Source organism: Odocoileus virginianus, chromosome 21, assembly GCF_023699985.2.
Source record: "Odocoileus virginianus isolate 20LAN1187 ecotype Illinois chromosome 21, Ovbor_1.2, whole genome shotgun sequence".
Taxonomy (NCBI): Eukaryota; Metazoa; Chordata; class Mammalia; order Artiodactyla; family Cervidae; genus Odocoileus; species Odocoileus virginianus.
The window spans coordinates 44,002,469-44,021,225 of NC_069694.1; the positions used below are offsets into that span (position 1 = coordinate 44,002,469).

The 18,757-nt window shown below is 37.9% G+C and overlaps 1 protein-coding gene across 4 annotated transcripts in view; it reads right to left on the bottom strand.

Annotated features, from left to right (window-relative positions):
* The window catches only part of NPNT (nephronectin), a 75,969-nt gene that overhangs the window by 31,998 nt on the left and 25,214 nt on the right, over positions 1-18,757 (bottom strand). For 2 of the 4 annotated variants that reach the window (XM_020901203.2, XM_070452253.1), the window contains 2 exons: positions 9,354-9,446; positions 4,751-4,843 (listed from right to left, as the gene is read on the bottom strand). In XM_020901203.2, the coding sequence (XP_020756862.2) occupies positions 4,751-4,843; positions 9,354-9,446 (186 nt within the window). The remainder of the gene's footprint in view (positions 1-4,750; positions 4,844-9,353; positions 9,447-18,757) is intronic. The other 2 variants (XM_020901204.2, XM_070452254.1) reach the window with 1 other exon arrangement.

Below are 18,757 nucleotides of genomic sequence, written 5' to 3' on the forward strand. Positions count from 1 at the left end.
TCAAAGGTGACCGGAAGCCTTATAACAATGGCAGGCTGTGTGAATTTCTGGGGCTTAAATACTCTAACGTGTGATCTCTGTTTACAGAGGACAGTTGAGGAGATTCTCCTCACTGACACATACATGGTTTATCATCCCTAGAAAGAGCAGGGCACACACCATCCATTTGACTTCAACATCCTCAAAATACCTGGGGTTATACTACTAGATTCTCTCTACTTCAATTTCTTCTTGTCTCTGTTTAAAGAAGACACTGTGTGAACCTATCTTAGTTTACAGAAAGTATATGGATTTTTAGTATTAGACTCCTTTGACCTTCCCAAAGAAAGGCTATTTTTTTTAAGAGGATAGAAGCTCAATGAATTAGAGTGATCACTGTTGAGGTTCCTCTTATTCACAGTCTATAAATTGATCTCAGATTAAAGAAGAAGCTTCAGTCTCCTACTATAGTAAAGCATTCGAATCTCAAAATAAACTTAAAAAAAGATCCTCCAACATTATTTTCATTCATTCTCCAGTTAGGAAGGGCATATAGAAATACAAATGGACAATACATAATAGACTATCATCCTATTTTTTAGGTTTACTGGTTTAAATATCAATATGAAGGGAGTTAATGAACTTCACGTGATACTTTTCCAACCCAAGTTGAACACTGCCTCAAGTGAAAATAAATCTCATGACAAATATACATGAAACACTAATGCCCCAAATACCGATTTCATTAAAAAGAAATATGACATGTTTATTTTGTCAGGACTGCCAGCAAAGGCACCTGATTAGCCTAATTTAATTATCTTTTAATCCATGTCATCATATTGGAAATATATCTAGTTACAAGTTGTTTTCAAATCTAACTAAATTTAAACCTGACCTGCTCATTTATTAAAAATCTATGCATATTTATATACTTAATGTAACCAAGTACATTGTTTTTTAAAACCATCAAATAGTTATTTCATATAAAAATTTTAAAACTATTTTACCAACTTAAAACTATTTTGCTGACTTAGTCTTTTTTCTAAACTTAACACAACTGTAAGCAGATCCCCAGCTGGGTGAAGCCTGGGGAGGTTACATAAATAAACCAGATACCATCATCATCTCCTATGCTTTCTTTATTTTTAAACTTCATACACTCTTGCCCAGTCAAGGATATTCAAAACAGAATGATAATTAAAATATTTTTCAAAAAATTTCCTCAAAGAAACTACTTTGCAAAAAATTGTTAAAAATTAGTAAAATTTTTAAATCAATGAGAAAAGACAGAAAGAAATTCATTCCACTTCTTATATTCTTATACCTTGTATTTCAATATTTACTAAAAATTAGAGTCAAAGTCTTTTCTCAAGTTCTAAGAGTTAATTATGATGCCTAATGTGTCCCTGAAGATTCACACCTGGCTTTGATAAATCCCTAACTGATATTATAGTAAATAGTATTTAAATCTGAATATATTAAGAGAAAGGCCTTGTGATTTAAATATTCCTCTGTACTAAGCAGGAATAGATTAGCACAAGAAAAAATAGAGTAAGACTGAATTTTATACCTCAAGAGAAGTATATTGATGGATATAAAACATGTCAATTAAGAACCCTTAGGTTTACCCTTAAAGAGCATCAGAAACTTCTGTGGGTTCCTGATGGGATTGGTTAGATGTTTATAGCACCAGGCAGCTCGTATACAAGGCGTATTTAAGCCGATGGAAATGTCTGCAGACACTATGGCCATGAACTAAAGCTGACGCCCAGCTGAGGCCGCTCCAGTCTTGGTGAATAAAGTGCCCCTGAGGATGGCCATGAGGGTCTTTACAACTCAGACTGGGGTTGCTGGTGGTCTTCAATCAAATTTACCTTTCCCTTCCCATAAGAAAAAAACATTTAGGGGTTAAGAATCCTAAAACTGAAAGGAAACGAAAAATCAGTGAGATATCATAATTCCTATAAAAAAGACCCAAACAAACCTGAGAATCACCTATGAAATGATATGGAAAATGAAATAAACATGCAGTATTCAGGGGGGCAAATATGGAGACACGTGTTGCTATTTTACTATTATTAAATGGACACATAAGCATCCAAACAGGCTGAAAGCGATCTGAGAAAGCTGTACTCTTAACAGCTGGTGACAGGCTGGGTGACACCCCCCGACAGCTGGCCGCTGTCCATGTCCTCAATGACTGCCACCATCACCCCATCTGCCACACGCAAGTCTCTCCCAAAAATTTCCCACTGACCCTTACAAAACCACTGCAGAAATGATGAAATAGAATTCCACAATTATCCACGATTTTCAGTATTTACCAAATATTAGAACTCTAAGGCAGGGCGCTTCAAAAGATTAAAAGCATCTGGTGTCCTGTGATGAACTTCCTTTTCCTCAATATTCTTTAGAGTTTCTAGTCTATGATTACTATATTGTACTTTATTTCTGCCTGCAATGCAGGAGACTCGGGTTCAATCCCTGGATTGGGAAGATTCCCTGGAAAAGGAAATGGCTACCCCTCTAGTATTCTTGTCTGGATAATTCCATGGATAGAGGAGCCTGGCAGGCTACAGTCCATGGGGTCACAAACAGTAGGATATGACTGAGGAACTAATACCTTATTTTCTTATTGACCTTATAAACTTGAGTTGATGTTTCCTGCTTCCAAAATCTCTAGAGTAATAGGCCTTGTAACATTTTTATTACTATCAAATTAAGTCAGAAATTTGAAAATGATACTTCCAATTTATAGGAATGGCTCCTACAATAACTAGCAGATTATAAAGAACAGATTATAGCAGAAAATAATTTATAGCAGATTATAAATTCCCCTTGATCGCATTTCTCAGATCAGTCTTGGAAGCTGACAAAAGAATGTAGGAAAGAAAACTTGTGTCTTTATTTTAAATTTACTTAAATTTTGCTCTTTCTGTAGAAGTTTGTAATGTAATATACTTCGTAAGGAAAATCTATTATAAAAAAATGAACAACTTCTTTCATGTACCTATCTTATCACATCAAGGACAGAACTTTACAATTAAACCACTTACATTCAAATACTCACATTGTTATATATACAACTCTTAAGGAGTGTCTATTATAGTCAGGAGTATATTTAAGCAAGTGGGTGAATTCAGGAGCTTGGATTGGGGGAGGGGGGAAGCGGGAAGGAGCTGGTCCAGGACAAAAATGCAAGCTGCATAGCATTATAATTACACTTCAGGAAGAAAAAAGAATCAGAAATTTTATTAGCATGCAGACACTGAAAATTAGCTTGAAAATCTGGAAGAGATTCATTGAGTAAAATAATGCCATGGATTTTTAAGGAATATCATCTTTCATTCATTTAATGTAATTTGGGCCTTTTTTTTCTTCCTTTGAGGTTTAAACTATGCAATGCCTCAGAAGTCTAATAAGCTTTTGCATTTTGTCTGACTCAAGTAGAGGTCACAGGCAAACAGATCTCAGTATGTCAACTGTCATAACTCTTACCCTTAAATTTTCAATGATTCTGAAATTCATCCTATTGCCCTAATTTCTTGATCCAAATCAAGTTCCCTATGAGCACAGGCAGTAATCAAGAATTTAAATGAATTTAATTCAGTCATTCTAAGTTTCTAAATTTATGAGGGAGGAAAAAAAAGTCTTTCAGAAATACTGTAAAGTTATACTGCCATTTAATTTTTCTACAAAACTTTCCAGCCTAATGAAGATGTTAATATTTTTGGTGTTTCTATTCTCACACCAGCCCTGCAGGTGAAAAGAACAGGAATTACTCTGTAATTAATTGGTATGCTAAGATTTGCTCACAATTATAGAGCTACTTGGGACTTCCACGGTGGTTGCTAGTGGTAAAGAATCTGCCTGCCAATACAGGAGATCCAAGAGACACGGGTTCAATCACTGGGTCAGGAAGATCCCCTGGAGGAGGAGGTGGCAGCCCCCTCCAATATTCTTGCCTGGGAAATTTCATGGACAGAGGAGCCTGGAGGGCTCCAGTCCAAGGGGCTGCGAAGAGTCAGACATGACTGAGCTCGATGACAGAGCCTCCTAAGGCCTGCGCTGTAACCAGAACTCAGGCTAATATCACAAGAAAGTGAAAGTGAAGTTGCTCAGTCGTGTCTGACTCTTTGCAACCCCATGGACTGTAAGCTACGAGGCACCTCCATTCATGAAATTTTTCAGGCAAGAGTACTGGAGTGGGTTGCCATTTCCTTCTCCAAGGCATCTTCCCAACCCAGGGATTGAACCCGGGTCTCCCGCATTGCTGGCAGATGCTTTACCCTCTGAGCCACCAGGGAAGCTGGTTCACCAAAAGTGGGAAGCTAACATATGGTCTGATTTCCAGGTGACCTAAAACTCTACACCCCAAATGTGGTGGTGGGGAAGAGGACTTGCACACTTCTAAAATCTATTCAGCAGAAGTCATCAAACCCCCAGTCTCAGGTGCTGTGGAATTCCTGACTTCGCCTACATAAGAAAACAGAAGCTACTTTGTTATCTGACTCTCTGAGAAACAGTTGGAAACTCAGAAGAGAAGAAAGGCAACGGGTACGTGAGGCAGGGGGAGGACAGCAGAGGCGCCAGGCTTTTCAGAGCACAGAGAGTTGGCACCAGGTGACAATTCCTGCCACTCGCTTCGCATGCTCAGGACACGGAGGACTGGGCGCTGCTGCGGCAGCCTTCAGGACCCCGGCCAGAAGTGACAACACCGCAGGAAGCCGTGCAGGTGGGGGCCAGGCCACCTGAGGTAACGCACGCTCACCCCTCGAAGGCAAACTTGTGGCTTGATGATCCGGGGGCTGTAAAAGAGGCTGTTCACTGCCTTGGTCAAGAGGAGTTGGGTAGAGGTGTTCGTCTTCACACCAGGAAGAAGGTAATAAGAGTCAACTTTGAACTGATGTCATTTTAGCCCTAAAAATCTTTGCAAGTATACATTAAACAATTACATAAAGTTGGTGGAGTTCAAAAAGAATGCTTTAGATACTTTACAAAAATACCTTTCTAGTTCTTCTGACTTCTCTTTGTCAGTTTTAATTTCTGTGTTTCTTAAAATTTATCACTGCCATCTTGTTTCCGAAGGACACACAAACATTATAAGTTAACAATCCACATCCTCATATCAACTTTTTTAAGCACACACACAAAAGAGATGGCCGTTTTTAAAAAGATGATTTTAGTCATCAACGAAGAGAAAACTCAAAGATTATACAAAAATTGACTATAATCAACCTGCTCTGTTTAGGTATATCTAGGTCTTAAACGACCAACTTAATATCTTTTCCTATATTAGTATGTTGTACAACTGTTTAAAACCTTACATAATCATGCATAAACTTATGATCTGCATAAAGATCTCATTTAAATAAGTAACATGATAGACCACTGATGTACACACATCATGTGTACATGATGTACACATTCATGTACACACACATGTACACCAATGATGTACACATTCATTCAGGTGTAAGAACTAATGTCACATTTAGGTCACTTTTAATTAGAATATACGTAAGACACCCTGCCCAGACACAGATAGGATTGAGATATAAAGGGTTGGGGAAAAAAAGAATATACATTAGAAGCTTTCTGCAAAAAAAATGGTGTTGCCATTATTAGCTTACCAAAATATCATGAGTAGGTCCCAAAGTAGGCAATCACATCCTGTTTCAAGACTATCACATTATTAATAGCCAGTTAAATTTCCAAATTAAATGAATATTGGTTTCTGGGGTTGAAACCGCACATCATTCAAAAAATAAAGCCTTAAGAAACTACCTTAATCTTAGTGTTAAAGCACTCCGACTATTGTGCTAAGGAAGGCAAATAATTTAGACCTAATTCGGAGAAGGCAACGGCACCCCACTCCAGTACTCTTGCCTGGAAAATCCCATGGACGGAGGAGACTGGTAGGCTGCAGTCCATGGGGTCACAAAGAGTCGGACACGACTGAGCGACTTCACTTTCACTTTTCACTTTTATACATTGGAGAAGGAAATGGCAACCCACTCCAGTGTTCTTGCCTGGAGAATCCCAGGGATGGGGTCGCACAGAGTCGGACATGATTGAAGTGACTTAGCAGCAGTAGCAGCTTACCAAAGTTTACTGTCTGGTTCCCTGGTACAAGATACCAATTCTTTTCTTGGGATAAGGAATTCAACATTTGAAACAAAAACCATGCCAAGAGATTAATAACTGATATTTATGAACTGTTTCTTCTGAAATTATTATACTGTAAAGCATGCTGTAAATTCAGCAGGATGTGTTTCATTCCTGAAAATATGCAATGATATGATACATTACATGCCCCAAATAATTCTCTAATGGGAAAGTTATAAAAAACACTATTATCTATAATAGTATCCTTTTTTAGCTGAGGAGAAAGGGGATTTGTTTGGGTACAGAGGCTCAAGGTGGGCGGAAGGGGTGGTAATCTTCATGAATAAAATTACCAGAGAAAGTAAGGTGGAAAAAAAAATTCTTGCCAGAGTTCAGATTAGAATGAATAGGGTCACATCCACGCCTACAATTTTCGATGTGATCTGGCTATGGCAAATCCAGAGAGTGACCCAGAGGGAAGTACAAGCCATGACCAGCAGATTCACACTAATCTTGTGCCAAAGCCTTAAATTAGGCCAGTACCAAAGTGGGCCTGCCCTGCTCTTCTGCTTCGGCAGCTCTGAAAGCCTCATTAAGTGCCTGTCATCCGTTCCAGCTGTTCACTCAGCTGTTCAAGCAGGTCGCCAGGGGTGCGTTCTTAAAGTACACAGCTCGTGACACAATTTTTAGTGGATATAATTTTTGCCCTATACCAAAACCTACTTTTAATCAAATGCTAATTTCCAGTTCTGTGGAAATTTATTTCAAGTGTAACTCTTCTTAACACTTCTCTCCTCAAGAAAAAAGAAACCAGGGAATTCCCTGGTGGTCTACTGGTTAGGACTCTGTGTTTCCATTGCAAGAGGCACGGGTTTGATCCCTGGCCAGGGAACTAAGATCCTACGTGCCTTATGGTGTGGCTGAAAAATAAACAAAAACACCCTGGGTTAAAAAAAAAAAAACTGCTTGATTTCTCATATCTCTGAGGCATGTTTTCCATTTTATTAAAATTGTATGATCTGGATAAAATCAGTCTAAGTTAATTTGTTACCTAGCAGATATAGACACTTAGTTCTAATATTTAACAACATTTCTGGGGCTCTCTGTTCGCTACCCGGATCACTGCGACAGCCTCTCTGACCGTGACAGTCCACAGATGCAAAGCATAAAGAGCTATACCAAACAACTCCAGGGAACTCTTTCAGTTCCTATGGTGTTAGGACCAAGGACCATGATATTAAAGAGTCACTAAGCAAATATTTCATGTGCACTTACCATGTGCAAATCATTTTGATAAAAATTTTCAGGAACTAAGAAATCAGAGGGACCCCACAAATGGTTCCTGTTCTCAAAGAATGTAACTTGCCACAATTGCTTATATGGTAAGAAAGGAAAAGAGAGCGATGATCAAAACACGTAGGTTTACTGTGGACTCAAGTTTTATATTCAGGATTTAACTTGAAATTACATTTTCAGTGGGGCTCACTATTTTTGCAGGTGTAAAATCCCATTTTGCCACTGATAAAATCCTCTTCCCCCCCAACTCTATTTAGTTTGGGAAGGCAAGATTTCAACTCGGTATATTTCAATTTTTCTTAAGAGAAACAGGTATTATTGCAGGGAAAGGTACACAGTAAACTAGTTTTCTGAAAATCAGAGCTCCCCAGAGACGGATCCGTGTTCCAGTGATAGTTTTAGTGTCTCTGAATCATATTAAAGTTGCTGTAGCTCCTGCAAATAAATTCAAATGAATTTCTCTGAACCCCAACAGTGGCTTCCTTTAATACTCTTCTTTGTATACATTCCTGGCATGAGGATAACGTTTCATGGTGCTGACATGTTAATGAAACCTGCGAAGCTTTATGTTCAGCGTTTTAAAAAGGGAAGCATGCTGGCACTCTAAGATGGACACTGACAACTCAATAATCAGAACTGAACATGCTGCTACTTGAGAACTTACACTGGAGAGGAAAAATTAAGTGGGTTTTTAACATCAAATGGGTTTAAAAACATGTCACATTGCACTCACATGGATTTCATCTGGTAGTTCAGGAACAATTACCCATACCTTCAAATTTCAGTGGGTCCGATTCTTGTGAAAACTACGTCTATAAATCACAAGTTTACATGACATGCTTCAAGGAACATCAGATGCTGATGAACAAGAATATTTCAACAAGACCATTTCTGTATCAGATGAGGTCAAATAAGTATCTATGGGACAGTTAGACCCTATACAAACTGTTTCATTTGACATTTAAAATATTAGGAAATATTACTTTAAGGAATAAATGAAAAATTTTACTTTTTATTTTTGAATCTTTCTAGTGAAATCTAACCCTATCTTTTCTTTACATCTGTTTTTAGCTCCAAATGGTAGAAGGGTTTTGGTTGAAATTAATTAAACAGACAAGCCTTGGCAGCCTTGTAATGCAGCGAATCAGAGGATCACATTTCCAATGTTCTCTCCATGCAAAACTACACTGGTAGAAAGAACATGCGTTATACAGACAACAGCTCTAAGTTGACATAGATCTTTTACCAACTAATTTGTGAACTTGGACAAAACACTGAGTATATACAATGTCTTGTCAAGTGAAAAATGAAATATTATTTATAGCTTAATTGTAATAAATAAAATTCTACCTCCTAATGCTTTTGTAGTGATAAAAACAGGTAACATATGCAAAATACCTTAGCACCATGAAGACTAAATAAAGATTTGCTTTTATAAGCAACTGACACCAAATTAAAAATAACTTGTTAGGTTAATCAAAATTGTGATTTCTCAGAGGAACCTTACAAACTGGTCAAAAGTTGAAGGGACTTGAATCACAAAGATTAAAGAGCTCAGAGTTGGAAGGGATCTCAAAGTTTCAAGCCAAACCTCCTACCTGACTGAGTATCAAAGTATTTTCATCTCAGAGAGCTCCAAGGAGGCTAACAGTTTGCTAAAGTTTTCCAAATAGTTAGTGGAAGACCAAGGAGGAGCAGACGTGAGACTTCTACGGACACTGTCATTTTCTTTTTCAAAATGCATTTTCATAATTAATAGTGAATGAAAGGATGAAATTCTTTACCAGCCCCACAATTAAGTAATAATTTAGCAAGATTTATCATTATTAGATTTTTATCTTTCAGCGAAATGACTCTCATACGTCTGGGGACAGTGGTCATGGAAAAGTGGTCTGCATGAGAACTTAAGTTTCTATATCAGGTAGGGGCAGAGAGGCTTTATGATTGTTTACTTTTCACAGTTTCCCTACCTTGATTGCAGGTCTTCCCGGCATATCCAGGATGACACTTGCACTTGTTCGGCCCGACACATTCACCATGTTTGCACTGTGGCTGGCACACAGCTGTGGAAAGAGGGTATCATGCGTTATTTCTAGTTCAGCAGCACGTCAACCATGTAGAATCTGTCATGCACTAGTTTGATAATCAAAGAAAAAACTAAGAACTTACAACAGAGTGAGCAGTAAGCACTATCTAGACCACACAATCACACACATGTATTTTTTGTGTGTGTATTGCTTATATGCGTATTGCTTGGGGTTGGAAATTTTGCTAAACTTGAGGACAATATTCAAATAGCCAAAAAAGAAGAAAAACTGGAAAACTATATATAAATACAACTGATCTTTGTCAATGGTTATCACTTTACAATAACCTGCACCCATAATTTCAAAATGATTTTCTCAAATATGCTTCAAAACATAGTTCTCAATCCAAAGACACTAGTTAAAAATGAACCCTAGATAAATTTCCAATTAAATAACAAATATTTTATTGGAAATGATATTTTCAAGTATAAAATGGTTCAAAATGAATTAGAAACTAAAACTCAGTATTTTGGAAATTTCAACTTCAGTATACTTCTGTCATTTTGCCCTTCCTTAAGTTACATCATAATTGCTCATCAATCTATAATAGGCTTCCTATAGCTTATCACAGAAAAGAGGAAGTTCCATTTTACATTGCCAATCTTCCATCAGCTGAGTTTGTCATCATTCAGGACCCCAAAATGCTCTAAACCATTCATCAAATATTTTCATAGTCTTCAATTCCTGCCAAGATACTGATAAGAATTTATTCTGTTTACACAGTAATTCTCAGCTGGGGCTATTTTGCTGTCTATGGGGCATTCAGCACAAATGAAGACATTTTTTTATAGTCACACTGGGAACAGGGTGCCACTAGCATCTAATGAGTATACAGTGATGCTGCTAAACATCCTTCAGTGCTCAGATAATTCCCCACAAGAAAAAGTATCCAGCTCCAAGTGTGATGGTACCAGATTGAGAAATCTTGCTCTATACCAAATATGTATATAGTGCTACACCAGATATTAAAATAGATGAAAAATCATTGCATAGTGTGGTCACTGGTCTCAAAGAGCTTACAATCTAGACACAAAAACAAAGCAATCATGTTTTTAATTCAAGGTAACATTTATGCACAAAAATGGTGGCACACGTGGGATTTGTGAAGAAATCATCCACATATCCATATAGAGTTGTACAGAAAGCCTCAAAGAGGAGGTCTTGAGGTGGATCTTGAAGCCAGGTAGACAGAGAAGACAGTGGACCATCCAAGGTGTGAAGAATTATACAGCAAAACGGGCCTCATTGATTTAGAGGAGGCTTATCAGGCCAAAGAGATGGGCAAACACTAGGGGAAGAATAAGAGGTAGACAATCATAGGTGAGTGGTACCAGATCAAGATGTTCCCTAAATTTCAGATTGAGGAATATGCACTTTGTCTACAAGAAGGGAACACTTCATCATTATCTTTAGGAGAATTACCTGATAAAAATAACCTGGGAATATTAGCATGGTGATGATATGCAGGATGAACTGGAGTCTGACATGCAGATAAAATGATCTATGTTTGTTGACAGGAAGAGATGGGCTTCACTAATCCCTACATGAAGAGCAAATAGGTCTTAAAGACCAAGGGGAGAGGGGTCAACAGTGACCCTGTCTCCAATACCTGACACCTACCTGCTCCCTTCCATATGAGCCCACACTTTTCTCCATCCTGGGAGATGCTCCCATTTTTAGGCAATTCTCAAACATGATCTCCTTCAAAACACCAACACTCCTATGAAACTGTTGTGCATTTTATCTTTGGCGTTTTCTACATTTCCTCATTTGACTCACCGACCCTCCCTTTGCTGAGCACGCCACAGGTTTCTTTGCTAATCTTACTTTTACGCCTTTCCTGCCTGTGTTACTAATCCCAAATGAACTCTGTGCCAAGACTAATTCTTACTGCTGCTCCGTAGGCATTTACTGTAAAATCCTGCAGAAAGAAATGATGAGCAGAGAGTCAAGTATAAGTGGTAGAGAAATACACTGGGGAAATTCATAAAAATCCAATTTTAGATACAGCATGACTTTCAACAGAAAGCAGTGAGAAGACATGAACTATCTAGGAGGTCCTTGCAACATTATGCTTCAGTCAACTGTATACCTGGTAGATGGTTTATATGCAGTTTTAAAAAGAAGTCCCAGAAATAAGCTATCCTTTATGTAAGTTCCAGGCCCAATCAAGAAATGCAAGTTAAAACATTTTTTTTTAATTTGAAGGAAAGATGTTCCATAAATCGTAACAATTATATATGAACACAACCTGAATTGTTACCACAGGCACATCCCAAGTGCCATATTGAAAAAAAAAAATTAGTAAATCAACTAGACTGGAATAAAACAAATTTTTAAAAAAGAAGAAGGGGGAAAAAAGTAAACACCTCAAAATAATTAAATGCAACTCAAGGTAAAAACCTCCCAAAATAACTGGATTTTGAAAATATCTCTGAAACATGAAAAATAAATTTAGAAAGTAGCGCATGAAAAAGTTTATCAAACAATTACATATGAGGCACCCAGGCTGTGTTGTCTTTTGACCCACTGACCAGCCTAAAGTCCATCCATTTATAGTACTTTCAAGTGCTTTTCAGAAATAAAGGTTTTTATTGTCCCTCTTCCTTCTTCATTGTTTGTTCTGAGTGGAGTGCCCTAATCTCGGGCACATCAAATGCCCTCGTTCCAAGAGGCCCAGACTGTTAATGTTTCCTACATGTTTAGGGAGCCAGTATTTTCAAACAAACTGCTATTTGCACTTCTACCTAACAGACTATTCACTGAAGTAACAGACAACCTATATATTAGTCAACAGCTATTAAACAGACTAGGATACTCACAATGCTGATGTATCTCTTTTTTTGCCTTACAAAAAGAACACCCTTATTGCACAAAAAAGACTTTCTCCTAAGTTATCCTGCTAGCATTAGGTCTGAAATGGAATTCAATACACATGTACTAAATGTTGAGTAGATGCAATTATTCTACTAGGCAAGTGAGGGGGAAGAGGGGATCACAAAGGATATGAAAACTAACTTTGAAATTTTAATATGTTGGCTGAAAGTTAACAAGAGCTGTGACAGATGAGATGAAAGGCGGGGGGAGGGGCAGAGGGTAGCGATGACTGTGGTCCTAGAAAGGCTTCCTGCAGGAAATGTGATCTGAGCAACACCTGAGAGAAGCAGAGGCAGCTGAGATGGGAGACAAAGCATTCAGAACGCGAGCAAAGGCTGAGAGGAGGACAACGAAGGGCGTTCTCAGGAGGCAGCAAGGCTCTATGGAGCCATAGTGTAAAGTGCTTAGAACAGCAGATGGGAGCAAAAGTCATAAAAGGCACTGGTGGCAGAAGCTGCTAGGTTGTTACTAATATTTGTCTTTCCCTTCTTCTTTAAAATAGAGTGGCTTTTTTTTTTTTTGGAGTAGGTGATGAGTTTATTGTTTAGTCAATGTCATGTCTGACTCTTTCACGACCCCATGGACTGTAGCCCACCAGGCTCCTCCGTCCATGGGATTCTCCAGGCAAGAGTACTGGAGTGGGTTGCCATTTCCCTCTCCAGGGAACCTTCCTGACCCAGGCAGGGATCAAACCTGCGTCTCTTGCTCTCCAGCTTTGGCAAGCAGATTCTTTACCACGGAACCACCAGGGAAGTCCTAAGTAATGAGTCAGCAATAGACAATTACATCCCCTATCCTCCCTGACATCTTTGGGTAGTCAAGTGACTAAATTCTGGTCAGCAGAAATTATTGGGTGCAGGTTTGGAACTTGAAAGCTATTTAAAAAGGTGACTGATTCGTGTATCCTCTGTCTTCTTGCCTGGAATATAGAAGTCATGGCTGAACTACAAAGGCTACTGTGTGATTATGGGATGAACCTTGAGAACGGAAAAGAGGCTGAACTAGAAGTCATAGTATTAACCCTAAGTGGCCATTCTAGCCTTTCAGGACACTGCTCTTTGTGTCAGCGTTACTTGCAGCCAAGTACAATTATAATACAGAATAATTACAAGTAGTACCTCACTATCCTTGAGCACAAGGCTGTGGAATCTGGACTAAATCTGTGATTACCATCAAGCCAGCAGATGCTGGATACACACTAAGGACAGAACTGTTATGACTGAATCTTAGTAAAGAAACACAACTTGTCACGTTATCTTAAAACTATAATATCATATCCTTTACAAGTATCTAAATAACTTCACTGCTACATCTAAAAATCAGATGAGAAAACACAGATCCTCCTTGAGATTAGAGAAAAATGCTTCCCAACTTCTGTGTCAACAGACCCACCTTTTGACAACCCATTTCACCATAATGCGAGTTCTCAGCACACACCAACCTTCACAACTTGCTGTGAGCAGCAGGTCAAGGAAAAAAAATAAATAAGTGGACTATTTTTTTTTAGCAGTCTATTTCAGAATGATCTTCTCAAAACAACAAAAATAGATGAGACACTGACTTATAGGAAACACTGTGTCTGCTGCTGTTAAAGGTTAATCAGAAGTCAGCGCAGTTTCTCTCAGCTTCCTGTGGATCAGTGACAAGGAGTCTGGGCCACATTTGGTCCACGAGGACCGCTGGCATCCACATATGATTCAGCAACTCAAGAAGCCAAATTCAGGTGAGGAATACAGGTAGTCAGTGCATGACAGATTCTTTTCCCCGCAAAATCAGATGTTGGAATTAAGGTCAAATGGGCATATCACACTCAAAATTTACTCTGTAACATTCCTACAACACAATCTCCAAAGTGCCCTTAAAATAACCCCTAAACCATCACTTGAACTAAAGAAACAAGTCTCAACTGGCAAAGCAAACATAGTTCTTTAATGGCACATGTTCATGTTCGACTGCACTCTAAGATTTTCCTCTTAAAAATTCATCCTAACTGATGTAACTGGGGTTCTGAGAGTTGGACAATGTTTTCTGACACTAAGTTAGACAATGTTATCAAATAAAATAGGGGAAATTAAACTCCCACATCAGTTCTATATAATATCTTATATAATCTAATCACTGTCAGGAGTCAAGTGCCAACATTTGTTAAAAAAAAAAAGAAAATGAACATCCTGAGTTGCCCAAGTAGATGTTGGCTCTGGAGAGTGGCAAGGGAAAAGCCAACTCAACCTTAGGTGGTGTTGTAACTTGAGAAGTACTTTCTTAACGTAAGTAAGATTGTCTTCTGAATCTTAAAAATCACTTTTAATCTTCCTTTTCTATATCATGTTGTAACTTGAGAAGTATTGTCTTAATGTAGAGAAGATTGCCTTTCAAATCCTAAGAATCACTTGTAATTTTTGCAGTCTCCATCATGTTGCTATTCAGACATGGCACCATTAAAAGCAGAACAAAGAAACTGCTCTCCAGGGTGTGTGATTTGAAAACAAGGATGACATAAAGTAAGGAAGAGCAGGGCAGAAGGATGAATGGATACAAAACTGGGACATTTCCTAGAGTGCTCATGACACCTAACAAGCTTTACAGAACTCAGATATGGATACACTCATTTTAAGGAAAGAGGAACATAAAATGAGGAGTATCTTTTTCAAAGAGCAACAGGCCTTGGAAGAGAGAGAGTTGCTAAAAGAGGCAGTAAGCAAGCCATTGCTGTGTTAATGGGAGCTGGAAGGAATGGAGGCAGCATTTCAGAGGGCTCCACTGAAAAGGGCCTTGAACTTCCTTTATCATAGGTCCCACAAACCCAGAGAACCCTATGGATCCCAAGATCTCCAGAGGAAAACAACTCTCCAGCCTCCTGATATCCTGTATTCTAGTGCTGAATATCCTACTTTCAAATCTAAATCCCTTCTGTTGTAAAAACTGGAGTAAAAGTGCCTCTGATTGTTATCATTATTAAAAAAAAACTGTCTGTTAAACGATCTCATGAATACAGAATGCAAAACCACTTTATATGACTGATTAAATTTACCCTCACAATATCCATATAAGGCAAGAGAGAGACAGACATTATCCTTATTTCACCAGCAGACAGCAAGCAAAAGGACAGAAAGTTAAGTGATTTGCCCGATTTCAGAAAAAATTTCTTATAATCTTCTAATTCTTTTGGTATTCAGAAAAACTCCAGAAACCTAGCTTTCTGAGTGGATTTGGAAGAGAGGAGAGTGAGGTTATAGTGAAAACACTAACCAGGAAAGGATGAGAGGGATAGAGAATATCAAAGGTAATTAAAGGCATAAAAGTATTTAGGAAGGCATAAAACTTCTAGGAAGAAGTCACAGTTAGCAATACAATCTATAATTTGAGAAAACTAAAGTAACCCTGCCAGAATATTTCAACATAAAATGATCTTTTTACTTCACTGTTTGTTAGGTACAGAAGCCAGATTCTGAATCACTAATAAAGTATATAGAATTGTTATCTCTTCTGATATATTATTACATCTATGATTTTTTTGCTCTCACATTTTAAGAAATGTTATTTTCATTAAGAACTTCAACTAATCATAAACTACAGTCAAATATTAAGTCAATCAGCTGATAATTTAGAGTATGAAGTTAAAATAAATAAGGATTTCTGTTCTATATAATGTTAATTTTCCAAGAGCTGTCTGGTTCATTTATTTTTGTCTTTTGGGGAACATCCAATTCAAATTTCTCAAGTGTCTATTTAATCTCTATTTAACTTTTAATTCCTGAAGTAGACCAAAGAAAATAAGTGGCCTGCACCTTTGAATCTCAAACCAACTTTTACGTACTATAATTAAGCACTATCCATTTTCACTTAAGGAATCTTCTGAAAAGTACTGTCATTTATGGTTTACTTGAAATTTCAACTTTTTTCTGTTTTCATTGTAGTAGAACACTGAAACTTAGATTAACGCTAAATAAGACTTAAAGAACATTTCATAAAGTGTTATCACTTATCTGGAAGTATGAAGTAGATTTGGGGGAGGTTTTCTTTAAGTAGGGTTAACAGTAGCAATGAGCACACATAACATCCATTATCTTTGTTTCCAAATACCATTCCACAATAAAATCAGGGCTAAGCAGAGAGGCTGGAATACTTTGCTGTGACAAAAAGCAAAGACATATTCAAAAAATTAGGGAAACAAGTGAAAATGACACAGGAGCTATTTGGAAGTGTTCCCACCAGCCACATTTGGCATAATTTGAGCACCAAGAAGAATAAAGATAGTAACTGATAACAACTGAATAATAAAAGAATCCATGGGTCCAGAGTGATTCTAAAAAGGAGAACGGAGCTCCTCTTTACAGAATGCCAGCAAACATGCAGAAGGAATGACAGAATCTGAAAAAATAATTTTACAACCACGATTGAAATAATTTGAGTAAAAATTATCCATAGATGTTAAAGCTTTCACTGGACTGGGTGAAATTTTGTTAGGGAACAGAATATTCAAAGAGTTTCAATGTATCACCCATAGAGTACTTACTAATTACAAAGAGAAGGTGCCTTTCAGTGGAAAAATCTGGTAGACTCCTTAATCAAGTGATCAAACTTAGCACCACCAATTATAGAATAAACTGACATTATGTGCAATGGGAATGTCACAATACATGATCACCTATGTAATATTTTTGCCAAAAAAAGTTTAAAGTGAAGTGAAGTCGCTCAATCGTGTCTGACTCTTTGCAACCTCATGGACTATAGCCTACCAGGCTCCTCTGTCCATAGGATTTTCCAGGCAATAGTGCTGGAGTGGATTGCCATTTCCTTCTCCAGGGGATCTTCCCGACCCAGAGATTGAACCTGGGTCTCCTACATTGTAGACGCTTCACCATCTGAGCCACCAGGGAAGTCTGTATAATGAGGAAACTTCAAATTCAGATCTACAAAAAAGTAGGCCTAGAACTGTTCTAAGGAATGTCATCTAAATGAAACATCTATGATTGGCTCTGGATCCAAAAAATCCATAAAAATCATTTGGAGATAATCTGGGAAATCTAATCATGGACTGTTTGCTACATAATATTATTGTACCTATGTTAAATTTAAGTGTGACATGGCATGCATGCTAAAGTATGTAAGTACAAACAGCCATTATATCTAAGCTACTTTCAAATGGCTCACTAGTTGTGTGTGTGTGTGTGTGTGTGTGTGCAGATGAGAAGGGGGGCAGAGGTGGGGAGAGAGAAAGAGAGGGGGAGGAGTGGGTGTTGCATCGCTGCAAATGTGTAATATGTTCACAACTGTACCTGAAAAGTACACGGCTATTTATTGTTGCTATACTTTCAACTCCTGTATGGATTTGAAAGTTTTCAAGTACAAAAATGGGAAAATATGTATAAACACAAGTAAGCTAATATGCATACCTTGACAAATATTACTTAATCACTCTGACAAATATCTCTTAACTTGTGAGCTGCAGTTTACTCAGGGCACTCTAGAGAAGGGGCTAAGAGCACACGTGCTGGAGTCAGGCCACCGGGGCCCCAGATCTACCTTGCAGAGTATCCAGCCTCTCTCTGCTTGAAAATGAAGATCGTAGGTTGAACCAGAGGAAAATGTCAGCATTGCCATTTTTTAGTTAAAAAGTAGTAAGCCAACAGGGTGCATATAGAGTTTACCCATAGGTTTATGGGGATGATTAAATGAGAAAATCCAAATAAAGTACTTAGAACAGTACCCACCTCATAGTAAGAGTTCAAAAAAAAAACTATAAACAGAATTATAAGAACAACAAAGAGGAATTGCTACAGTGTCTAAGAAACTGCATTAAGGACTAGGGATAATAAAATCAGTAAGAGATCAAGTCCTCACCCTCAACTAGTGAACATGAGTGAGGAGAGACAGAAGTAAGCAAAGATATCTTAATAACAGATATGTGTAGAGGATACAGGAGAGGAAGTGATCAATTACATAGGTTTAAGGGAGTCAGAAAAGGTTTTGGAAAGGAAATGGTGCTAGCAGATTTCTTTCAAAAAAAAAAAGAAATTTATAAAACACGGATACCATAATATAAGAATTCATTGAGATTATGATGAAATACAGACTTCCAGGTGGCACAGTGGTAAAGAATCCACCCCCCAATGCAGGAGATGTAAGAGATTCAGGTTCAATCCCTGGATTGGGAAGATCCCCTGGAGTAGGAAATGGCAACACACTCCAGTATTCTTGCCTGGAAAATTCCATGGACAGGAGCCTGGTCGGGCTACAGTCTGTGGAATTGCAAATAGTCGGACATAACGAAGCAAGCAAGCAATGATGAAATACATATTAGGTTAAAATTATATGTTTTAACTATGGAGATGATGCTCTAATTTTGAATAGGGGTACTGAGCAATCATCAAAAAAGACCAGAAAGTGTTAAAGTAACTATCACCACT